At 38.2% G+C, this 12,500-nt stretch overlaps 2 protein-coding genes across 8 annotated transcripts in view; one reads left to right on the top strand and one right to left on the bottom strand.

Annotated features, from left to right (window-relative positions):
* Window positions 1-8,497, bottom strand: part of LOC113830456 (dehydrogenase/reductase SDR family member 11-like) — a 14,319-nt gene extending 5,822 nt beyond the window's left edge. For 2 of the 6 annotated variants that reach the window (XR_011399729.1, XM_070141853.1), the window contains exons 1-5: window positions 7,846-7,985; window positions 2,390-2,536; window positions 1,614-1,782; window positions 1,266-1,395; window positions 718-847 (exon numbers count right to left, since the gene is read on the bottom strand). Coding sequence is in view for 4 of the 6 variants with exons in the window: in XM_070141853.1 (XP_069997954.1) it covers window positions 718-847; window positions 1,266-1,395; window positions 1,614-1,782; window positions 2,390-2,521 (561 nt within the window). In the remaining 2 variants the exon portion in view is untranslated. Of the gene's footprint in view, window positions 1-717; window positions 848-1,265; window positions 1,396-1,613; window positions 1,783-2,389; window positions 2,537-7,768 lie in introns of all 6 variants that reach the window. The other 4 variants (XR_011399730.1, XM_070141855.1, XM_070141854.1 and 1 more) reach the window with 4 other exon arrangements.
* The window catches only part of LOC113817572 (dehydrogenase/reductase SDR family member 11), a 5,680-nt gene continuing 1,143 nt past the window's right edge, over window positions 7,964-12,500 (top strand). The window contains exons 1-5 of one of the 2 annotated variants that reach the window (XM_070141852.1): window positions 7,964-7,991; window positions 9,838-9,986; window positions 10,336-10,504; window positions 10,656-10,785; window positions 11,373-11,502. In XM_070141852.1, the coding sequence (XP_069997953.1) occupies window positions 7,979-7,991; window positions 9,838-9,986; window positions 10,336-10,504; window positions 10,656-10,785; window positions 11,373-11,502 (591 nt within the window). In that variant the 5' untranslated portion in view covers window positions 7,964-7,978. Of the gene's footprint in view, window positions 7,992-8,548; window positions 8,689-9,837; window positions 9,987-10,335; window positions 10,505-10,655; window positions 10,786-11,372; window positions 11,503-12,500 lie in introns of those variants that run through there. The other variant, XM_027369619.2, reaches the window with a different exon arrangement.

The following is a 12,500-nucleotide window of genomic DNA, read 5'->3' as shown; positions in this document are numbered from 1 at the left end:
TACAAAATATTGAGACTAATAAAAAGGATATAGAAAATCATCAGTACCAGTATAAATAATAAAAGAACGTTGTCAGTGAATCTTTCTCAGCGCAAGCTAACTTGACAGCATGGAGCAACAAATAAGAAAAATTATGATTTTATTTTCTAATTCAGATATTTATTCACCAAATGAAACCAAACTAGAGATGAAACCTTCGTACCAACCAAAAGAAAGAAAGAAAGAAAGAAAAAGAAAGAAAGAAAGACAAGAAAAGAAAAGAAAGAAGAAGAAAAAAATCTTGATCCCATATTAAAGGCACATATTTTAGATGGTGACAGTCTCCATAAGTACAAGTTAGGCATACAACACCCTGGGATATTACATGACAAGAATAGGTCCTCAAGTGGTAACCAAACACTAGTGCATTCATATGAAATTGCCACTGGGCCTAAGCTATGCAATCATGATCTTTTATAGTCAGCTCTTATTCATCATATTTCCCTTTATTATAACCACCTTCAACCAACTTTGGTCATACAGCTGTGCAATCGAGTTACTATGACAAAACATATATTTATGTAACTCAATATTGCCCCAGTAGAAGGGTTAATAATAATAATAACTATCAATAATGATGATAATAATAATAACAATAAAATGTATGCATGTATATCTATATATGTATGTATGCACTCACTCACTCACACTCATTCAATATCACAACAAACTACTTACTGCTACTCTAATGTGCGACTTTGCAGCTTTTAGTTCCATTCGCAAACCTTCCAGCAGAGCAGTTACAGCATATTTCGTGGCTGTATAAAAGTGCACTCCTGGAGTTGCTGTTACTCTGTGTCCTGACATGCTGTAAAACACCATAGTAATTTGCTTTAAAATCTTTCTCTGTAATTGTTAAATCTTATTAATTATTCTGTAATTAATTAGATTTTAAAGCTTCTGATTTCACCTTGGCTAATTGATATTTCATATTCTTATCCATAAATATTAGATGAAAATTTATAAATAAATAATGTACATACTTCAAATTCATTAAATAAAATGTAAAATATTACTATAAACCATCACATTAAAACATTCCAGTTAAGAAAGTTACATAAATAGAGGAATTTCTTTATATTTATTATACACCACACAACTAAAGAATACTGTCATGACACAATTGCAGATAATATATATAAACAATAAATGTAGCTTCCAAATCTGCTATCACACTTCTATAATGAATGTTCGTAATCATAAAAGAGAATACTGACTGACTTTACCTGCTAATGTGAATGATCTGTCCATCGTCAACCTTTCGTTCCCTCATGGAAGCCACAGCCTCTCGTGTGCATAGACAGAGTGCCACCACATTCACGTCCAACATTTCTCGCCACTCCTCAGTTGTGCCATCTGTGGAATAGCACAAGTAAGTAAGTTTTTACACATATATATGCACAAAAAATTCCTCTGCAACTGACTTTCATCACTGCAAATCTTGTTTAAATATGTAACAAATGAGAATGAATGAAATCACACAAAAACATATAATTAAATCCTGCACATTTTTGTACATTTTCAGAGGTATTCAACAAAATACATAAGTAATGTACCAGTAAAAAAGGACTTACCGAGGAGGCTATGGTTGTGTGAAAGCCCTGCATTATTGATACAGACATCAACTCCACCAAACTGCTGTTTAATGTTGGTGAAAAGATTCATGATATCTGAATCTTTTGTCAAATCACACTTCATTGCTGTCAGACTTCCTGGCATTCCAGATAGCTCATTTGAAAGAGCCTTTGGATATGGGTGTAAAGAAAATTAATGTTACGTATATCTAAGGGAAACCATTTTCATAATATACTACTAATTCACCTATAAATATACACATATATAACACACACATACACATATTCTCCAAAGCACATATATGAATATACAGTATTTATAAAAAAATAAAAAAAAAATAAAAAATAAACGTGTGCATGTGATTAAAAAATTCAAATGCTATGTCAGATGTATTGGAGGTTATCTATCAGTCCCAACACGGAATGTTCAAAAACCCTCACTTTCATTACTCTAGTATGAATAGATAGGTAATGTCTATGGAGCTAGTAAGACACTAATTGCTTATTCTTTTTTTTTTCATGAGGTATGACAGGTTTAATAAGGGGGCATTCTGAGTCATATCTTGGGTGGTAGAGATTTAAATCCTAGTCAGAGAGGTTTGTTATTTATCTATATCAATGCATCACTGCATTATTCCATCTTTCATATATACACCTCAGTAAATCTGACTTAGTATTAGAGCCAATTCGATATTAATTTCCACAAAGGGCTCATGGGGAATGTGCGTATTTCTCCACATGAGAGCCTCGTGCATTTACCTGGTTTTAATACTCACCTGGATCTTCTCCACACTGCGTGCTGCTCCCACCACTTTCATGCCAGCACCAACAAGGCTTCGGCAGATGGCAGCACCAATCCCTACACTTGCCCCAGTCACCAGAGCAACACGGCCAACCCAACGCTCCATGGTAGAGATCTATTACTGTAAGAAATTATTCAAGTTTTCATAACTTCATGAAGCATATAAATTTGGAAATACATTTTTCATCTTTGAAATTATGAAATTTATCAATTATTCTACTATCTTTATATGTAAAATAATCAAAGACTATTCCCAAATCTGTAACATGTTATCAAGAATACAAAAATAAATTAAGAGTCAGCATTAAAGTCCTATGTCTTTTAATTCTTCAAATAAAGATAACGATACCAAAGATTTGTTTTAGGATATTTGGATAGGTCTAATAATGTTCCACAAACTTGATCAGTTAACGGCACACTTAAGAGAGAACTGGGACTCTGGCAGCACACCAACTCTTCAGGTTTAACTTTCCTTTCTCATATGTATCTAACACTCATTAAATTATGGTAGACATTCAACAAAATATGAATGAAAACATGTGGGCAGAATTTAGAAAAGAACCATGTGGACTTGCAAAGGAATATAGTCCAAGGAGAATAATTCCAAGGCAAAAATACATAGAAAGTTTGGAGGAAGAAAATGTCTGGTCAAGAAAATTAACTGCTAACAATACAAATAAAAATACACAAGGGTAATACACAATAAGGAGTAAAGTTAAAGTATAATAAAAATGATGGGGAAGAATTCTTAAAAGGAAGTTGGTATAATGTTCTAAGAATAAATGTGGAGCCCTATTAACAGTATTAACTGGAGAACTACCTAAAGAAAGCCTGTATCAGTGTCATTCATGCAAAAGAAAGTAAAAATTGCCAGAAATCATGTCAGTTAAAATTAACAATTATAATGTCATGCTCCTTTTTCCAATGACTTCTCTCTTTCTTAACTGAAGAACCTTTTCCATTTCCAACATTCGATTCTGATTTATAATGTCCAAGACCACTCTCACAAGTGATTTAATGTATATCTTTTGATATATACCTCATACAGACATAACGGTAATATCTCTTAGAAGGTTTGGGAGAAAAACTAGTTGAAAGCAAACATTAACATCAATCTTGACTCCAGTTTATTGTGGAATTAGAAGAAATATTTTAGATGTCAACATATTTCCATTGGGAAGGATATGAATACAACTTATATTCATACTTATATTTATCCTTATGCATGGATATTTATACCTAAATATTTCATTTATTTTATAGCTTATGTCTATATGTATATATATATTTACATATTCAAATATTTATATGTATATATTACATATCTAAATATTTCTGTTTACATATATTTACATATCTAAATATTTATAAATACATCTATATATTACAGTAAACACATGAAGTACTGCTGCTCTGTTGGAAACAAATTTGACTAGGCCTACCTTGATTAATTTGTTAATCTTTGGTAATCTTTGCCTGTAATAAAAAGAATGGCAAAATTGAAGATTTCTTTTTATCAAGGGCATTTCCTTTGCAAGTTGATAATAAGAAAGTAGTGCAACACATAAGTAATATTTTGGTATCCATTTACATAATGACCGCTATGTCATAAAAAGGAAAAAACTAGCCTACACTCACTAATATATTAAATAATATGTGCTGGTATATCATCATTGCGGAGATAATGCAGACGGGGGTGCATAGCTGCATCCACCCTTTGCTTGTACCTGCAAGGATCCCTCATGGCAAGTTGCCAGGCAGGGATTCGGCCCATCTTGAGCTCTTCACGACAGGTTTGATGGATCTGCCCAAGCCACAACTTCCTAGATCAACCCACAGGCCTCCACCACCCAGGGCTGTCTCGAACAGAGACAACCTGGTGGGCGGGATCATCCTGGGGAAAGCGAGCTAGGTGGCCATAAAGCCTGAGTTGGCGATCACGGATTGTGCAGGTAATAGGTCCTGTGCCAGTCTCACGGTGCAGCCGTTGGTTGGACACATGATCCCGCCAACAGTACCCCATGATCCGGCGCAAGGACCTATTACAAAAGGCATCAAGTTGAGACTCCAAGGTGCAGGATAGTGTCCAGGTTTCACTACCATAAAGCAAAACTGGGACTATCAGGGCCTTGAAGACACGAAGCTTGGTCCTTCTGCACAGGAACCGGCATCTCCAAATACTCTTGTCGAGAGAGTTCATGACCCCTGCTGCCAGGCCAATCTGTCTGCTGACTTCATGGTCTGACAGCCCAGAGTTATGAACTACACTACCAAGGTATGTAAAGCTCTCTGTGACTTCAGTATCCTCGCCGCAAGCACGTACCGACTGAACAGGTTCTCCTAATATGTCCCCAAAGTCCTGGATCTTGGTCTTGGTCCAGGAGACCTCTAGACCCATGTCTTCGCTTCATTACTAAATGCATCGAGAGCCACAGCTAAGGATTCCAAAGACTCAGATAGAATGGCAACATCATCAGCAAAGTCAAGGTCGGTAACCTTGATATTGCCCAGAGTTGCTCCACAATGACTTTGAACAGTAGCTCTGCCCATTATCCAGTCCATGCAAGTGTTGAAAAGCGTTGGTGCAAGGACACAGCCTTGCCTCACTCCTGAACTAACAGGAAAGCTTGACAGGCCCCCACCACACTTTACAGCACTTTCAGTACCAGTATATAGACTTGCTATTAGTCCAGTAATCCTTGCTGGAATTCCTCTCAGTCTCAAGATCTCCCAGAGTGATTCCCAATGCACCGTAACGAATGCCTTCTTGAGGTTGATGTAGGCTGCAAGCAGCACACGCCTGAACTCACGACAACGTTCTATAATGACTTGAAGAGCTAGGATACGGTCTATTGTGGACTTACCAGGAGTGAATCCAGATTGCTCCAGTCTCTGATGCCTTAGTAGGTGATCTCTGATACGTCTCAGAAGGATGTGGGCAAGAACCTTGCCTGGTATACTAAGCAGTGTGATGCCTCGGTGGTTGCTGCAGTCCCATCAGTCCCCCTTCCCCTTACAGAGAGGGATGACCACACCCCTCAACAGGTCAAGGGGAATGGTACCAGACTGCCAGATGGCAGCCAGGACGGCATGCAACCCCCCGCCATAGGTTCACCACCAGACTTTAACAGTTCAGCTAGGATGCCGTATATACCAGCTGCTTTACCACTCTTCAGCTTGGAGATCGTCCCCCTAACTTCGATTATGGAGGGGGCATCCTCACTGATGGGTGGGTCCGGCAATGGAATCTCGGCACTACCCGCATCCAACTGTTGGTGTGTCAACCTGATACAACTGCTCAAAATACTCAGCCCAACGTTCCCGCACCGCAACAGGATCTGAGACGATCTGACCACTTTCTGAGCGAACTGCTGTCACTCTGAAGAGGGCTTGGAGTTCAGCTTTCTAAGAAATGGCCTTCTACCTCCTCTGCAAGATTCCTAATAAACTGTTCCTTGTCCCTTCTTAACAAAGACCAAGTTCTGCGCACCCGAGAACGGTGCAAATCTCGATCCCCTGCCAGACGAGCCGCACGACAAGCATCTATGGCATCCAGTGTCTCCTGCGAGATGAAATTTCACCTTGCTCTTGGAGGTTCACCAATTGTCTCTTGGGCTGCATTAAGCGTTTCACGTTTGAAGGTGTCCCACAGAAGTACAGGGTCCATCAGATTTTCGAGCGCTGTGAAATGACCAGAGACTGCCTCAGCAAACCCCCGGCACATTCCCCCTCCTTCAGCCTGTCCAAGTGAAACACCCTGGAGTGATCATTGGTCCGCTGGGGGGTTTTGAAATGGACTCGGAGGGTAGCCACAATCTATGGTCAGTACCACAGAACTCGGCACTCCTATACACAGGTATAGATGGTATAAAAAATGAAGAAAATTGGTCATAAACAACAATGATTGGGTGAGACACTGGAGACAAGACCCCTGGAGTTAGGAAGGATTGTGGACATAGTGATGTTTAAAGACTCATACAGAGTGCCCTCAAGGTTGTTGGCTGCAGTAATAGGAACTAACTCACAGAGAGGGGTTTAGTCACTTTGTCAACAACTGCCAATACTTCCACAGATCTCTTGAACTGGTCATTTGTAATTTAAAACAACTACAGATAGAGGAATATTACACAGTGTATAACTGGGACCAAAAATAAAAGCTGTAAAGTTGGATAGCTGGTGAAACTAGCTGGTGAAATAGGTCTACGATGCTGCGTTCAGAACTCCTCGTCCAATACGATGGACAAGATATTTTGACCATTTGGAACCCCTACTTTGGCGTCCTGGACAAGCTATCCATCTCCCCCTCCTTTCCAGCCACGCAAGCAGGACGAGATGACATCACAATACCATTTGTATGCAAACAATGACAGTTGCAGGCAACCATATGTTACTAATAGGCAATTTTATAGCCCTTTAGGCCGATAAAAAAAAATCCCAGTTTCTCATCAAATACATAGTGCATTTTTTTTTTGCTAGTCTACCAGCTTGAGGACAGATGCCATCATAAAAGATATACTTTTAAGATTCTAAGAGGCGGCCATTTTAGTCTTTTATAAATGGGCCGCCAGGCAATGTGAACTACTTGCAACTCTTGTCCTGTTCTCCACACAGCACTTTGCGAAACATTTTGTCAAGTCAACCATTCACTTGATTTTGCTGTGCAATGCATGGTGTGTTTTGCCTGAGTGAACGTGAAGACATTTTTCAAACGGTAGGCTCTTTTGGCACATTTATGTCATTTACCAGTATCTATGAGGCCGCTGCAGCTTAAACTATGATATATCCCATTCTATTTTTCCCCATCTATAAGATGGTGGTGTCTATTTCCATCTATCTATGCATGTCACTATATGTAACTTACACCAAACAGTGAATGTTTACTATCGAGCTGGTAGCATGGTAGGCAATGAAGGCTTCGGAGGTTCGGAATGTGGCCTAGTTGTCCTGCTGATCCTCATAAGTTGTTTGGATGAGCAAGACAAGGAGTTTCGAATGCAGCAATAGGCTAACTACATTTTGTGTTATGTGGCTAAGTTCTGTTCACTTGTTAGTTAGCATAATATGTTAGTTGTTAGGTGTCAAGTGTGTGTAGGGCAGGTCCAAACAGGACTCTATAGCTCTGTCAGACACTTGAGACAAACTACTTAGGATATATCTGGACTCAAACTTCAGAAAAACTGTCAAGATCACATCTACACACACAGGGATAGAGGGGCCTTTGGAGGATATATCTGCCTTATACAAAATGCCAAACAATTTGTAAGAGAACGATTTAAATCCAGAAATAAAACAGCTAATATACCACACACCTCTCGGGAAGCAGAAGGTAAACGAAACCACTATACCCACAAACCTCAGGAAATACGATAAAACTTTACTGTAATGAGTTGTGAATCCCTGGTGAAACTATACCAATATCTCAATATTTACCTCTTAGGGAACCTTGATAGAAGACCGTATCTTGCTCTTACTTTTATCGGCAGGACGCCAGTATCCTGTGTAACGATGACTCTGCCGTGCAACCCTGAGAGAGACGGGCGATCGCTTCAGGCAGTGGGATTATATGGGCCTCTGTGGTTGCGACCTATCGTTCCTTTAACACACGTTTCCTACGTATTATTTTTTGGAAATGGCAATAAAATACGAGATAGGATGGTGAAAATAAGGTCAAAGAGTGCCGTTCTGTCATTCTCCTTTATCAAAAGTCGTTATCTTACGTTCACGATCTCTCTGACACCAGGGATTTGCTTTAGATAGAAAGGCGAAGACTGAGGAATCACGTCGAAAACTATTGGATTTTTATTAGTAGATTTCAAGTACCGGTGTGATCCCCAAAATTGACTTTTGATAAGACTACTGATTAGTTTTGATTTATGCATATCATGTATAAGCTATTTTGAGTTAACTAGTCACCATTACTACTATATTATAAGCAAGATTATCGTGTTTCCCTTGTATAGTTATAAAGTTTGATTTGGCATTTTCATTAGGTGTAATACATAAACTTGTCCCTTCCTCCCTCCCTGTCTCCATAAACTTTAAGTAAAAAAAAAAAAAAAAAAAAAAAAAAAAAAAAAAAAAAAATCCCTCTCTCTTCTCTCCATACTTCAGTGCCTTCAACTTCTTAGCTAATGATGAAAGCCGAAAAGCTGTAATACTATATGAATAAACTTTCGGTATCGCTGTACAGTATAGAAGTAAAGTTGCTAAGTAGTGTATTATACCACCCGGTAAGTCGGTAACTCCGACAGTCGGTGTGAATTCGAAGGTTTGGTAAGTCCTTGTTATGTGTTAGTTGTAATACTTTTGTTTGTATATGTCATTAGCTGAGAAGACTATAATGAGGTGCATTATTCTTCAGATGTTCTTTACACATATTTCGTTAATTCATTTTGTGCTAGGAGACCTCATTACATAAGAATTTTGCTTGGACTGTGGTAAATTACTTCTTTTCGTTTACGTTTAAGCCATATAGTTTTTAGGTTCTTGAATATTATTCCTGAGAAGCACCGTCTCCTCACACATAACATGTATGTGTGTGTTAGAGAGGAACTTCCCATCATTATATGTGTATATATATATATATTTAATAGTTTCCATTAGTTACTATCACCATCATCATGCTATCATCATCATTACAGTTACTATCACTATCCCTGCTACCACTGTCACAACCCCAGCACCTCTACATCACCACCATGGTCACACTACCACCACCATTGCCTCACTATGAAGACCACTGCTACACTACCACCACCACCGCCACACTACCACCACCACCGCCACACTACCACCACCACCGCCACACTACCACCACCACCGCCACACTACCACCACCTCCTCCACACTACCACCACCACCGCCACACTACCACCACCACCGCCACACTACCACCACCACACTACCACCACCACCGCCACACTACCACCACCACCGCCACACTACCACCACCACCGCCACACAACCACCACCACCGCCACACTACCACCACCACCGCCACACTACCACCACCACCGCCACACAACCACCACCACCGCCACACTACCACCACCACCACCACACTACCACCACCACTGCCACCACCACTGCCACACTACCACCACCACTGCCACCACCACTGCCACACTACCACCACCACTGCCAGACTACTACTACCACCACTGCCACACTACCACCACCACTGCCACACTACCACCACCACTGCCACACTACCACCACCACTGCCAGACTACTACTACCACCACAATCACACCACCTTCACCACTACCATCACACCAACACACTTAATGCTAAATGATATGATGACAGATATACAAATTACAAAAAAGGTCTTATTATTACAAAATTAATGACCATTCACTCATAAATAAAATTAAATAATAAATTGAAAGGGAGGTTAATAAATCAGCATATAATTTTCAGCTTCTAAATATCTCACAATGGAGCGTTGGATTGGGCGTGTTGCTCTGGTCACTGGAGCAAGTTCGGGCATTGGAGCTACCATCTGCCGACAGCTGGTTGGTGCAGGCATGAAAGTAATAGGAGCAGCACGTAATGCTGACAGGATTCAGGTGTGTATTCTAGAATAAGAAAGGCACACTTGAACTTGCCTTTACAATTGGGTCAGTCTTGGTCATATATAGTTAAGAAACCTCAAAAGCCAGTTAGCAAATAATTTGTTAAAAGGCAAGATGTAGTTTTATATTTTTTCTGGCAGAATATATGGGAAAGTAGTGTAGTACTCATTGTCTTGAAGCTTTGATTGGAGAAAACTACTATACTTCTCAGCATCGTATGAAATTTATGTAAATCTAACTGATTACAAGACAATGTATACCTTGACCTCAAAGCATTGCATTATATATATTTTCATTTATATGTCTGTATGATTAGCAAAAGTTCTCTTATCTGTTTTACAAGGCTCTTTCAAATGAACTGTCAGGAATGCCAGGAAGCCTGACAGCCATGAAGTGTGACTTGACCAAAGATTTGGAAGTTCTAAATCTCTTCACGGGCATTAAGCAGCAGTTTGGTGGTGTTGACGTCTGTATCAATAATGCTGGGATGTCTCACAATCACAGTCTTCTTGGTAATTGCAAGTTTATGATTATTTGAATGGAAATGTCATTATGAGGAAAATATGGATATTTGCATTTCTCAGTGAAATAATCACACTTTTATTCTGTAATATTGTTATGTATGTAACATATTAACATAAATAAATATCCATTGCTCTGTAGATGGTACACCCGAAGAGTGGAGGGAAATGTTGGATTTGAATGTAGTGGCTCTTTGTCTTTGCACTAAAGAAGCTGTAGCATCCATGAAGGAACGTAAGGTGGATGATGGCCATATCATTCATATTAGCAGGTAAATATTTTTTTCTACCAAATTCTATGGGTTATTGAATGTAACTGAGCACTTTTATAATAAAAGTAATGTGATATCTGCATTCAAAAATTAAACCTAAGAATACATTTTGAGGTGAAAAATATAACAAGAATAAGGTGTGACCGGCAAGCATTTAACTTATGATGACATAAATAGATACCTAAAACCTTTGAACTGTCATGGAATATAATAGTAACTAAAGATTTCAGTAGAAGACTCCAAAGTACTGGTTAAAAGATTTAAAGTGTATACTCTTAGATAATCTCTAAATTCAGTTTGTGGAAAATAGATATTAGGTTGCTGCTTTTAATACAATATCTTGAAATTTTGTGTATAAGAAGTATAACTGTGAAATATTTCTTATTCTCTTTTTTATTTTTATGCTAAAAGGATCATTATTATTATATTTTATTCTATTGTTCCAAAAGATGGTCTATACCTTTACTTGAATTAGGAAATAGTGGTTGGTAGTCGATGACCTGAAACAATCTTAAAGGCCAATGGTAAAAATGGATGTAGAATATTCTTTTAATTAGTTGAATTGTTATGCAAGTGATTTTTTACAGTATCCTGGGACATGTGGTCACTGGAAGTGCACCCATACACTTCTATACTGCCACAAAATATGCAGTTACAGCCCTTTTAGAAGGCTTGCGGCAGGAACTCCGAGCTGAAAAGTCACACATACGTGTTTCGGTAAGACTTTTTTAGTGCATTTGTTTTGGAATTAAGAACTACCAAATACCATCAAATACTGTAATGAATCCATATCTGAAAAAAAGAGTTCCATGACTAAGAGTTTGTATGTAAGATAATTTTAGAAAGGGATATAGATATTAAAGTAATAATGATGTTAGTAACACCTCACGAAACTGTAAGTTGTAAATTATATAACCCTTTACTACTGGGATGGCATTATATACTTGCCATGTCCACTATGATTTTAGTTTATTGATTTTGTTTATTCATAGATGTCTCCACAAGAGCTTATTTACAGAGAAGTCAATTCTTATTCCTATTATCTCACCTGTTTGCCCTTTTCCCTGATTTCTGGGAAGATTCTTTTTCATATTGTCTTGTAATTAGTATTTTGATAAGATTATAATACCCATAATATCAGTAATAATGGTAACAGTTTAGATATTAATAGAATTTAAATTATTCATAGAAATTCAAGGAATGAGCTCATGTAGGGCCATTGGCTCTTTGGTGATTGAACACCTGTGGAACAATCTACATGTAAACAAAATTTACAAAATGAAATTACAGTGGATAGTGTAAATACCCAGTCCCAATGGATTAAATAGAATATTAATATAGGGTTACTTCAACAGAAATTACATAACATTTCTCTAACCTTATATAGGAAATGGAATGATGTTTTATTGGCATATATCAACCCATCGGTAATGGTTTAATGTACTATCCACTGTAACTTTTGGTCAATGGCTACACAAGTGCTTAGCCATCAAGGAGTCAATTAGGCATGAGTGACCTAACCTGATTTCCCCATTCCTTGATTTTTCCTTATGTAATTAATATTGATACTGTTAATAATATTATGATTTTATGATTATTAAAATCTTATTAAATTACTTAGTATAGTAAGAAAAGGAAAAGAGAATCTTTTTAAAAAATGTAGGAAAAGGGGAAACAGGTAAGATAGGTAGGACTAATAATTGGCTTCAGGTGAT

This window comes from Penaeus vannamei, chromosome 28 (genome assembly GCF_042767895.1).
Source record: "Penaeus vannamei isolate JL-2024 chromosome 28, ASM4276789v1, whole genome shotgun sequence".
NCBI lineage: Eukaryota > Metazoa > Arthropoda > Malacostraca > Decapoda > Penaeidae > Penaeus > Penaeus vannamei.
This window is presented reverse-complemented; position numbering and strand designations above follow the sequence as displayed.